Source organism: Mustela putorius, unplaced genomic scaffold, assembly GCF_011764305.1.
Source record: "Mustela putorius furo isolate JIRA1106 unplaced genomic scaffold, ASM1176430v1.1 tig00003899_pilon_pilon_pilon, whole genome shotgun sequence".
Classification (NCBI taxonomy): Eukaryota; Metazoa; Chordata; class Mammalia; order Carnivora; family Mustelidae; genus Mustela; species Mustela putorius.
This window is the reverse complement of record NW_025422048.1, coordinates 19888209-19901007: the sequence shown is the minus strand read 5'-3', so window position 1 is coordinate 19901007 and position 12799 is coordinate 19888209. Positions and strand designations below refer to the sequence as shown.

The 12799-nt window shown below is 34.9% G+C and overlaps 1 protein-coding gene across 4 annotated transcripts in view; it reads right to left on the bottom strand.

Annotated features, from left to right (window-relative positions):
• ZNF280C (zinc finger protein 280C) overlaps positions 1–12799 on the bottom strand; it is a 66723-nt gene that overhangs the window by 24284 nt on the left and 29640 nt on the right. For all 4 annotated transcript variants that reach the window (XM_045068059.1, XM_045068061.1, XM_045068062.1 and 1 more), the window contains exons 10-13: positions 6400–6617; positions 3617–3774; positions 2839–2939; positions 1923–2069 (exon numbers count right to left, since the gene is read on the bottom strand). In XM_045068059.1, the coding sequence (XP_044923994.1) occupies positions 1923–2069; positions 2839–2939; positions 3617–3774; positions 6400–6617 (624 nt within the window). The remainder of the gene's footprint in view (positions 1–1922; positions 2070–2838; positions 2940–3616; positions 3775–6399; positions 6618–12799) is intronic.

The following is a 12799-nucleotide window of genomic DNA, read 5'->3' as shown; positions in this document are numbered from 1 at the left end:
TGTTTTGTTAACAAGGTTTAGTCACCAAATCTTCAGTCTCCCAGAGGAAAAGCAGGTGTTCACCATAATCGTACTTTTGGTACAAATGATCCAGAAAAGCTGGTAAAATTTGGCTTAGGTTCCAGACATGAAAAACCCTCATCAATTAATAACAAAGGCTCGGTTTCCAGGAGTTAGCCAAGGGCCAATTATGGAAGTATGCAAGTACTTATGAAAATGTACAGAATTTGAACAACTCACACCTGCTGGGTTAACTCTTCCTTATACACCTGGCAAATGAAGACATACAATTCAGGGTATGAAGAGTGACTACAGATCAGGTAAACCACTTTTAAGAGACACAGTCCCCATACCAGGTCCACCCATCTCTTTCTTACCTTTCTAAGGATACTATTACTCTGTTACATCTATACCTCACTCTGGAGCTTAGGAAAGCACGGCAGAAAGCACTGTGTTAAAAGCTTCATAATGAAGTAGTTAGAGCTGTTTTATATCTCATTCTTTCTTTCAAAATCAAAGGTCAAAAGATGGAATAAAGAACCGAGACCAGCATTTTCCAAACTATTTCTCAAGAAATGTTAATAGGTATTGTGCAAATAAATGGTTAAATAAGTATTGGGGACAGTCTATACAATATCCCTTCCTTGGAGATTTATGAGGTTTTCCAGCATTTTAAAAGCTCTAATCTTAAAATTAAAAAAAAAAACCTGTTAATTTTATAAATCTATCCATTTACTGAATTTCTTTTCCCAGGAGCAATTTTAGAGTGGGACATCTATTAACATCTGATGGAAAACCGTTGGGGAAACTCCAGAATAGAAAGATTTTACCTGAGGTTCTTTAAGGGTGAGATGTCATGCCAGCATGTTGGAACCATCCCAGTCATAACATAGGTGATTCTGAACATACTTGGATATTCTAATTTTGTAAATTTTTTTCAATTAACAAGTTGATTTCATGATCATCTAATGACTAGAACTGAAAACCATGTTAGCACCAATGCTGAGTAAATTGGCCATGACAATGCAATCAATAATAAGAAAATGTAATGAGCTGAGGAGACAAAACTTGATTACATAATCATATTTAGTAAACTTTAGTAAACTAAATCATATTTAGTAAACTCACTGACTTCTAATTTTGGCAAAGGTACTGCTGCTCTTTCAAACACTCAAGAATAGGCTTACTGTTTCATCATAGTTTTCAGCCTAACTAAAGGATGGTCTAATTGTGTCAGGAAAAGACCCAGCAAGGATAAAATGAGAATTCAAGAGAAAGGGGCAAGCACTAACACTGGTATTCCAGAAACTACATAGCAGAACTGGCAAAAATCAACCAGAAACAAGTTATAACCTAAATGTAGCTCTTTGGCATAGTTCACATATTTAGAAATAAGTGTCATTGCTGTTTTCTTTGTCACTTGCTGCTACAAAAGACCATTCTGGGTTGCTAATAACAACCACATGTCTTTTCATAATGAAAAGTAAGTTATAAAGTGGAAATGAAGTTTGAAGAGGAGGAAAAAAGAAGAATGAGTCCTCAGTCTTAATCTCTAGTTCCAACACCTCCTCTTTCTTGCTCTTGATTAACTACCTTCAAAATCATTCCCATTTTCACCACTCTTAGATCCCTGAAATAGTCAACTTAAATATTTCATCCATCTTTCCTCTTCCCTTCCACTCCAGGGTTCCTATTTCTACCTAAGCTTCTGAATCTTCACTAGTCAAGAGCCTCATCACCACTGGGAGGCAGACAAAGAAAAGAAATGGAAGTTTCACAAGTCATTCAGCATAAATTGTAAATTAATTGTGTCACTTGGAATCACTTAACTTTCCTTTTAGAACAAATCTAACCAATGCTCAAAGTTTTATATATCTACCTTTTTACTAAGACAAAATGAGCAAATAACTGCTAAATCTCACCTGATGTTTCATGTAATGATTCATGTAGGGAGTTGCCATTCTACTAACTTTGAGGCAAAATGGACATAGCAAGTTCTTAGTGTTTTCATGAGATGCTCTAAAATGACTTTCTACATCAGAAAATGATGATGATCTAAACTGGCACACCTAGAAATACAAAGAGGGTTTAGTTTAACTTCAAAGTTCATAACTGAAACACGATTACATCAAAGTAGCAATGTCAAGTCATTCGTTTAAGAGGAATATCATGCACTACTAATTCAGCTCTGTTGCCTATACAACCAAGAATTCTAGCACTGGAAATAATAAGTATAATCCTTGAAAAAGAAAAGTTATCTTTTGAAGTTTAGGGATATATTCCTAAATATAACCAGATTTCCTTCTTTTCAGGTCTACTATCCCCCCTAACTTGCTTGAATTTTCAAACTCTGACATCTCTTGTCTGAGAAAGTTTTTCCTGCTACATAAAATAGAATATTCTTTTCTTTGGATTTTAGACAGCATCCAGGCTATGGCAAGAGGCAATTTTTCTTATCTTACTATCTAATTGGGGACCACTTCAAATTCTGGAAAAATACAAGTTCCAAAGCATTTAGCTAAGTTCCCCATAACTAACAGCATTTCCTATTTCTCTGCCATGTCTATGTTCTTCTGTACATGGTAAGAAAATCCACATATTTGTCTTCTCCAGCAGGGTATTCTGTTTGTCTAGTACAGGGGTCAGTAAACCATAGCCTCTAGTCCAAGTCCAAACCATCAACACCTATATGAGTTATATCAAGGGAGCTTCCACTATTGAAGATTTTAGTAATTCATTTTATTCTAACAGTTATTAAAAAGATCAATAGAATAATACTATTTTGTAGCACATGAAACTAAAACAAGTACCTAAGTACATGATAAAATGTATGTGTACCTGGCAAATATATGGCATTTCACCGGGTTTATGAGTATCCTTCATATGTTGCAAAAGAGCATGCTCTGTTTCAAATGATAATTCACAGATTTTGCAAATCGCTGAAAGTAGGAAAAAAAAAAACCACATTACTATTTTACAGATGTATAATAAATAAAAGAGTAATTTTGTACATCCACAACAATAGCAATAAGTAGTAACAGTAACAGTGGTGATGGCTCCAATAGTTCCATAGTTGTTAACTCTGTAATGTTGTTCCACGGACTCTACTTATATTAGCTTACCTCTCATGCCATCATTGACAGAATACTGCTATTTTACCCCCATTTTTCAGATGAGGAACCTGAGGCACAGAAAGATTAAGTAACTTGCCTAAAATCTCACAGCTATATTAAGATGCAGAACTGGAATTTAAATCCTAGCTAACCCCAGACTCTGTGATTTTTAATTATCATTGTGGTTACTTTTCTTATGAGAGTATAAATCAAGACTAACGATTTCATACTTGCAAACCAGAGAACCCTAACTTAGCCCCCTATACATAATGAACGCATGAGTTATGCAAAAGAAGTTTCTATGTACAAGAGGGACTTCAGTTTTAAAAAGCAACTCTATCGAAAAGTTTATATAAGTGAAAACCTGTCTTTAAACTGTGCCCTCAAATCCAAAGTCCATTTCTCATTTTTAGGTTTCTAATCAGAATTCTTAAGGATTCCTCATAGTTTAGATGACCAAAAAAAAAATTACTGTTCAAGACTTCAATAAAATTGTGACTTACTAGAAAACTCATGGGGAGTGTGTGTACTCTCAATGTGACACTGCAGCTGGAATGGTGTGGGATACTGACGGTAACAATGCTGGCAGGTAGTGTGGTTTTCCCAGCTCTCACTGTTCTGCTTCTCAAGTTCCAAATGGTGCTTCATGTGGTTCATAAACCTGTAAGTGATTGTCAACAGGTACAAATATTCAGATTTATAATCAAGGGAAAAAACCTCTTAAATAAAGATTTGAACCTAAATGGTAAAAATGCAGTTGTAGTACTCAAAATAATATCTCCAAAGTCTTAGAGTCCTCTAGAAAAGTGTGCACTTGAAATAACCACATTTATTTGTTTGTCAGTCAGAGAGAGCAAGCAAGCAGAAGTAGGGGGAGGGGCAGGCAGAGCAAGATCGATGCGGCACTCGATCCCAGGACCCAGGGATCATGACCTGAGCTGAAGGCAGACTCTTAACCAACTGAGCCATCCACTAGTCCCAATAATCACTTTCATTAAGTGGCTCAGTAAACAACTTTCTTTGCATCTTTGTTTTAAAACAATCCATTTCTACAGTTCATATGAAATACCACTAATTTGCTAGAACTCTTCATTACTTCAGATTTTAAAAAATTTTGTAAAAAGGGGCTCCTGGGTGGCTCAGTCAGTTAAGTATCTGCTTTCAGCTCAGGTCATGATCCCAGGGTCCTGGGATTAAGTCTCGAGTCAGGCTCCCTGCTCAGAGGGAAGCCTGCTTCTCCCTCTTCTCCCCGCTCCTTCTCTCTGTCTGTCTCTCTCTCTCTCGCTATCTCTCTCTCAAATAAATAAATAAATAAAACCTTTAAAAAATTTTGTAAAGGACAACAGGCTTCTTTTCCATACACAAAGTACTATTTACATTTGAAAATAAAATCCCTATGGAAAGAAAATCTTATCACCAAAAGCACCTACACAGTCCCGAGAGAAATCTTTCAAAGATATACAATAGGTTGTCAGCTGCCTAATGACAAATTAATATTTTTATTTGTGCTTTGGTTTCTAAATGCAAGTAGTAGAAATTTTAATACCTTTAATTATGATGATTTTTCTTGATTACAAGAACCTTTTTGTTTTATTTAATAGTGCTGGTTTACTGTGAGCACAAGCACTTCATTTTTCATAGACCATGCCCTCTGAAGCACAGTCCACTTTTTAGCTCTACATTCCACTATCAGATTCCCTAATAGGTTTCTTTTTTTTCAAGGTTTTATATATTTATTTGACAGAAAGAGATCACAAGTAGGCAGAGAGGCAGGCAGAGAGGAGGAAGCAGGCTCCCTGACAAGCAGAGAGTCCAATGCAGGGCTTGATTCCAGGACCCTGAGATCATGACCTGAGTTGAAGGCAGAGGCTTAAGCCACTGGACCACCCAGGCTCCCCCTAAGAGGTTTCTTATAAGAAGGAATTATGACCTTCGGTGGCAGAGAGTAAAATATAAAAAGGCAGATCTATTTCAGAGCGCTTATTAAAACTTTTTACTAAATTTCAAAGTTATTCAAAGTAACAATTTTAATACTGAGTCAAATATTCACAGTTACTCATTATGAGTCCCAAAAGGATATAATCTTGAAGTGATAGTGTCATCAACCTAGGTAGCAATCATAATACACAGGCTTTAACACTTATCTTTTTACATCTCCTGCTCATGGTACACTCTGAAATATTTTTTTCTCCTTTAATTTTTTTAAGTAGGCTCCACACCCAATGTGAGGCTTGAACTCATGACCCTCAGATGAAGAATCACATGCTCTGCCAACTGAACCAGCCAGGTAACCACCCCCTTTAATTTTAACATCATCTCTATTAAAATCCGTTTTTTAAAAAAGTCCTAGTTTTGGCTAAATATTTACATATAAAGGTCATAAGCCATTAACCTTTCAGCTCATAACTTTAAGTAATAAATAAAATCTATCTGTATAAAGTGATCGGTTAACTAACTAGCTATCTCTCAATTATTACACTGCCCCCATCGGCAGTGCACGTTTCTCAAACCAGCAGATGGAGATGTGGGAAAAAGCAACCCCCTCACAAAACAATTCTCAGAATAAAATATCCCTAACTGGTTTTAGTGACACTTAATGCAGGAAAAAATAATCCTACAATATCTTGACAGGGCAGAGAGTAGAAATCTTGAACTATCAGCTTCTATCATCCTCTAAAACCATCAATTTGCCATCCCAGACTTTACTAGGATTGTAGATACATAATATGCCATATTCCTCAAAGACTGCAAAGTGAAAGTTCCTAAAATTTAAAGCATAACATATAAATCTTCAAAATCTTTAAAACTAAAAATTAAATCTCTACTTTTAAAATGTGTTAAATTAAAAACTCAAAGCAGACATGTTTCATAAACTGGCACTTCTCTAAAGAAGATCATCAAAAGTGTCACTTTCTCTGCAAGGTTAATGTGATAAAGATGATAATATGAAGTGAAAAACTAGAGTATTAAATAAGAATAACATGGAAGAGGTCAAAATGGATAAAATAGTTCTTCCTGTGATAGGCAAAGCAGATTCAAAAGAAGCTTAATAATAAAAACACCTCATTGAAAATTATGAATTCGATGATAAATATAGACAAGTGATTTTTCTCTAAGTTAAAATAAATTTTGCCCTTAAGTTGTATTAAAGAAATACAATGAAGGGGATCCACGTGTCAAACTCCTAAAATAGCTTATCTAGGATAGCACAGAAAAATAAAGATATGATATTTATATCAGTAGCATTCCAATTTTCAGACAGAAAGAGAAATAAATATTTACATACCTAATATTGTTTTTAAGAACTTTCAAGCAACTGAAGCATTTAAAGGTTGTGTAAGTCTTCTGTTCATCATCAATAGCTCCTTCATGTCTTCCATAGTAAAAGTCACTAACTAACATGATCAATTTTCCTTTCTCTGCACCGTTTTTTTTATTTTCAGTAATAGCAAGTTCTGCTTTAATCATTTCCAAAAATTTATTTACCATGTCTGGACAACAACGCTGAAAGAGAAAAAAAAAATATATGTAAGGTTTACTTAGGTCTTTTAAAAAAATTAGATACCAAAAAAACGATTCTCTGTTTATAACTAGGGCCAGCTTCTGTAAAACTATGCTTAGCAATATATCTGGAGAGACAGTCACCAAAATGTTGGCTTCTTTCTTTATAAAGTCTAAAAAATTCAAACAATCAAAAATTCAAACATCTCTTACCTTAATAACAAAATAACTTCAAAAACAAATTAAAAACCTGACGCCAGGGATGGCTATATACCTAACACCACTTTCCTTGTAATTTCAATTTTCAGATGTAAATATTTTAATAATTTGATCCTTGGCCCAAAACCTTTCACTTCATATATCAAGATATAGCTTAAAAGGAAAGGTATTTTATTTTATTTATTTTATGTTTTTAAAAGATTTTCATTTATTTTTTTGACAGAGAGAGAGAAAGCACAAGCAGGAGGAGCTACCGGCAGAGAGACAGGGAGAAACAGGCTTCCCACTGAGCAAGGAGTCCAATGCACAGCCAGATCCCTGGAGCCTAGGATCATGACCTGAGCCGAAAGATGACACTTAAATGACTAAGCCACTCAGGTGTCCCGGAAAGGTAGTTTCATATGCCATTATGTACACGTTAAATTATCAAATAATACAGTAGTATTTTGGTAAAGCCTGGCTGGAACTTGACTATAAGCACAGGTAACTTGCCATTCCCCAGACTCAAGGTACTGGCAAATGTACCAGACACAAAAAGGTAAGTGTAAGTTATAATTTAAAAACCTCAACACATTCTATCTAGAATGCTGAAATATGTAAAGGGGAAATCAACCTCATGAATAAAATCAAGACCTCAAATAAACTGACCCTAATATGGATACTTTCATATATATAAAGTTTTAATTCTCAATGAGATAAAACTAGTTCATTTATTATATACAATTTTCAGTTGTGGAATTTCACTAAAGAATTCTTTAAGAATAGTTAGAGAGCAAAATATAAACTTTTCTTTAAAAAAAAAGATTTTATTTATTTATTTGACAGACAGAGATCACAAGTAGGCAGAGAGAGAGAGAGAGAGAGAGAGAGAGAGAGAGAGAGGAAGTAGGCTCCCCGCTGAGCAGAGAGCCCAATGCGGGGCTCGATCCCAGTACCCTGGGATCATAACCTGAGCCGAAGGCAGAGGCTTTAACCCACTGAGCCACCCAGGCGCCCCTAAAAATATAAACTTTTCTAAAAACCCAAACTACATACTCACAAAGCAACCACAAAGTGAAAAACCTAGAAAAATAAAAACAAAAAATTGTGACAGAATCAAGACCAATCAAACCTATCAGATCAATTAAATCTATCCTATCAATGAATACAGATGGGTAGGTTTAACTCAGCTACTGAAAAAAGAAATTTCACACAGGATCACAAAAGAAAAAAGGACTCTATGAAATTAAGACATATACCCCAAACAAAGTGATTTGGAAGGCTTGAAAATAAAAAGTTAAACAAAGAATATAACAACAAATGGTAATAATGAGAAAACAAGGGTTGTGAAACTATGTCAAACAAAACAAAATCCAGGTCAAAAAGGGAACACTTAATAAAAATGCTAAAGGATACATTTACAATGAAGTTAAAAGAGATAAATTCATCTATATCCTAAATAGTAATGGCCATAGAACAGAATTAGAAGGTATCAAAGAAAATAGTGTTAATTTCAGACTTTGAGACCTACTCAAAAAATGACAGAACAAACAGATGAACATAAATGAAGACACAGGAACCTCATAACATAGTAGTATGTTAGATTTGATTGATAACTATCAATTCCATACTCCAAAAAGAAATCATATCCCTTATTTTCAAGTTTCTATGTAACATTCAAGAAAGCAGCCCACATAATTTTCAAAATGGAGAGAAAAGGACCTGGGCTTTGCCATCAAAGAGACTGAGGTTTCAACTTCAGCTATGCCAATTAACTGGCTATAAAACAATGAGAAAAAGATCCAGCCTAAAGAATTTTCCAAGGATTAAATGAAATAATACCTTAAAGCTTAGAACAGTGTCTTAGATCAACAGAATGTTTAACTAACACTAAAAATTCTTCCTCTGGAAGAAAAGATTATCTTTGTGGTATACCTATCTCCTTACCTATAGTAACAGCAAAAGATCATTCACAAATAAACTAAAATTCACATTTTTTTCAAAATGGAAATCCTTACTGTACTATTATGTAAATTTAACTGATATATAAAAACACGTAGTGGAATGCCTGGATGGTTTGGGTGGTTGGGCCTTTCTTTGGCTCGGGTCATGATCCCAGGTTCCTGGGTCTTAGTCCCATATTGGGCTCCTTCCTCAGCTAGGAGCCTGCTTCTCCCTCTGTGTGTTGCTCTCCTGTTTGTGTGCACACTCTCTTCCTTTCTGACAAATAAATGCAAAACCTTTAAAAACAAAGCATAAGCTAAAATGTACAAGTCTCACTTATGTTTTTAATGACAATGCTACAAGAAATAAAAGCTACATTTTAGAGTATTTTTGCTACTTTTTTCAGGTACAGAAGTATATATAATGTGCTATGATTTGTGTATAAAACGGAAAATAAGAACACTCATGTGTGCTTGTACATTCAGAAATTAAGTCAAAGAGGATATAAAACAAATTAGTAAAAAATGATTTCCTTTGCAAGTCCTACTGGGAACTACGCAAATAGATGAAGTGGAATTCTTCACTGTGTACCTTCTTTTTTCTTCTTTTTTTAAAGTTTTTACTTTCATTCAAGTTAGTTAACATACAGTGTTATATTAGTTTCAGGTGTACAATATAGTGATTTGACACTTCCACACAACAACTGGTACTCATCACAAGTGCAGTCCTTAATCACCTATTTCAGCTATTTCTGCCCCCTTTGGTAACCATCAGTTTGTTCTCTGTAAGTCTACTTCTTGGTTTGCCTCTCTCTTTCTCCTTTTTCCTTTGCTCAATTTGTTTTTTAAATTCCACATATAAGTGAAATCACATGGTATTTGTCTTTCTCTGACTGACATTTCTCTTGGCATACTCTCTAGCTCCATCCAAGTCACTGTAAATGGCAAGATTTCACTTTCTTTGGCTGATTCATATTCCATTGTGTATATATTCCACATCTTTATTCATTCATCAGTGGATACCTGGGCTGCTTCTATATCTTGGCTACTGTAAATAATGGTGCTATGAATACGGGGGTGCAAGGTATCTCTCAGAATTAATGTTTCTTTATTCTTTGGGTAAATACCCAATAGTGCAATTCTGGTGGTAGGGTAGTTCTATTTTTAACTTTTTGAGGAACCTCCATTCTGTTTCCTGCATCAGTTCACATTCCCACCAACACTGCATGAGGGTTCCTTTTTCTACACATCCTTGCCAACACCTTTTGTTTCTTGTGCTGTTTATTTTAGCCATTCTGACACGTGTTAGGTGATATTTTAGTGTAGTTTTAATTTGCATTTCCTTTATGGTAAAGAATGATGAACACCCACCTTCTTAGACTTTTTGAATCACATGACTTCATTACCCTCCAAATTAAATAAACTAAAGGTAACTAAACTACTCAGCCTTTTCTCTTTCCATCTATGATGTAAAACATGATGGACACTGGGGAGGGTACGTGCTATGGTGAGTGCTGTGAATTGTGTAAAACTGATGAATCACAGACCTGTACCCCTGAAACAAATAATACATTATAAGTTAATTTTAAAAGGTCAATTATCATATGGTTTCACTTACTTGTGAAGCATAAAGAATAACATGGAGGACATTAGGAGAAGGAAAGGAAAAGTGAATTGGGGGAAATCGGAGGGGGAGAGGAAGCTTGAGAGACTGTGGACTCTGAGAAACAAACTGAGGGTTTTGGAGGGGAGGGGGCTGGGGAGATGGGTGAGCCTGGTGGTGGGTATTAAGGACATTTAATGTCCTTAAAACATGGAGCACTAAGTGTGGTGTATAAACAATGACTCCTGGAACACTGAAAAAATAACATAAAATTTTTAAAAATAATAAAACAGATAACTCTATTTTTTGTATTTATAAATAGAATACTGTAGTGAGTATATTAATGAAGGATCATTGCTACACTCTATTTTTTATAAATATAAAAAATACTGTAGTAACTATATTAATGAAGGAACACTGTTACATGCAACAGAATGGATAAATTTCACAGGCATGATGTTGAAGAAACAAGAAAAAGTGGACATATTTAAAGCTAAAGACTAGGCAAAACTAGAAGTCACAATCAAGGACAATTTGGGGAAGTGACTCTTTCTTGTACACTCGAGTGTTCTATTTCTGGAGCTGCAGTCTTGTAATGGAAGTGCTCACTTTGTAAATAGTGATTATTTTACTGGTGACTTGTTCAATTTTCTGTGCCCTTCAACAATTTAAAAGTGGTGTCTGATTCTCGACCTTCATTAATAAAGAGTTAAATCTGTTAATGAAAAATCATATATGTTTATAACATGTAAAATATTTTATATATTATTAGATTATAGTTAGGTTATATTATTATATATTATAACATATAAAAATTTTAAAAAGATAAAAAACATCAAGTATCTGTACATAATATCACAAAGATAGGAAGATTGAAAACACTGGCAAAAGTTAATTTTTATATAAAACCAAATCCCAAAGTCCAGTTCACAGGAATCACACTCAGGGAAGTAGAAAAAGTGATAGATCAAACACAGTTTTGCCCAAGAATAAAGAAATTGTGTTTGGAATTTTACAATTCTTTTCTTTCTACATTTTTTGTAAAATGCTGAATTTCAATGAAAAATCTGCCAATCTTTGAAATAGCAAGCAATTAACTTTTCCTAAGTTGCTTCTTTGCTTTGCAGTCTTCTCATCCCCTCTTTCTTGAATATAATCTGCACTGCCTTTTTTCTTGCCTCCTTTTTCCCTTCTTGCCATTTATATTTGGGCATGCAAGAAGAATACAGATTATCTTTCCACAGACAAACAGAACGCTGCAATATCTACCAAAATATTTTAAGCGGAATAATACTTAGACCTCATATTTCATTAGTACTTCAAAAATTACCCAAAACCGAATTTCAAGAGCTTCCTATGCCAACATAAAGCTAAAATTTATAACAATTACACAAACTACATTCTGGATTGAGTTAACACTATCATTTCTTGTGAAATGCTCTACCATTATGAGTTTACGTCCAAGTGTTGAACATTAAAATGCAAGACTGAGATTTTGAGTAACGTGACATGCATATGTCACCAGACAAAAAGTCATGTTAAAAAAGGAATTTTTAAGTTACAGGAAAGATTAAGCACCAAACAAAATGCCTGCTTTATAAGAGGTTTCAATGGCATTACCTAGTCAATAAAATATCCTGAAAAATATATTATTTTCATTAAAAGTTAAAATACAATATGCATAGATTCTTTTTTTTTTTTTAAGTAGGTTCCACATCCAGTGTGGAGCCCAATGCAGGGCTTGAACTCACCATGGTGAGATCAGATCAAGACCTGAGTGGAGATCAAGTTAGATACTCAAGTGACCCACCCAGATGCTGTACAATATGCACAGAGATTCAAGCGCCAAGGGTGAGTGCCAGCGGCCTGGGGACCCTATAGGACAAAGGCTGCAGCCCCTGCACAACTTGGTGGCTGTAATGCATGGGACTCACTTATCTGGGAATCGTTTGGGATTGAATAGAGCAATGTAATTACCGGCAGCCCCAGAGAGGGATCCCCTACTGCTGAACCGTTTTTGCTGGTTGGGGCAAATGATTTTACAAATGAGATTTGCCATTGACATCTGTTCTACAAGTGGCAAAATGTCAGAAATGAAGAGAAATGTTAAGATCCAAGAAAGAAATGACTTATCTGGGAAAACTCCAACACCCACAAATACTCTTAGGGCTGTCACTAAGAGAAACACCAGACTTTCTAAAAAGTCTTCTAGATATAATACTTTAAAGAGCTTGGAGGTAGGTCTATTTATTCCATTTCTTAAAATACAACATATTGTGTTTAATGTATTCTCTCAAGCCTCAGAAATCAATTCAATGACAGTCACATCTCTTAGACAAAGCAACAACTAAAGCTTTGATCTAGCATCCTTAGCTGTAAAGCAACTCCCACACATTGTCACTTTCACCTTACTTCAGCATCCAGCTCCAGAAAACAGATAC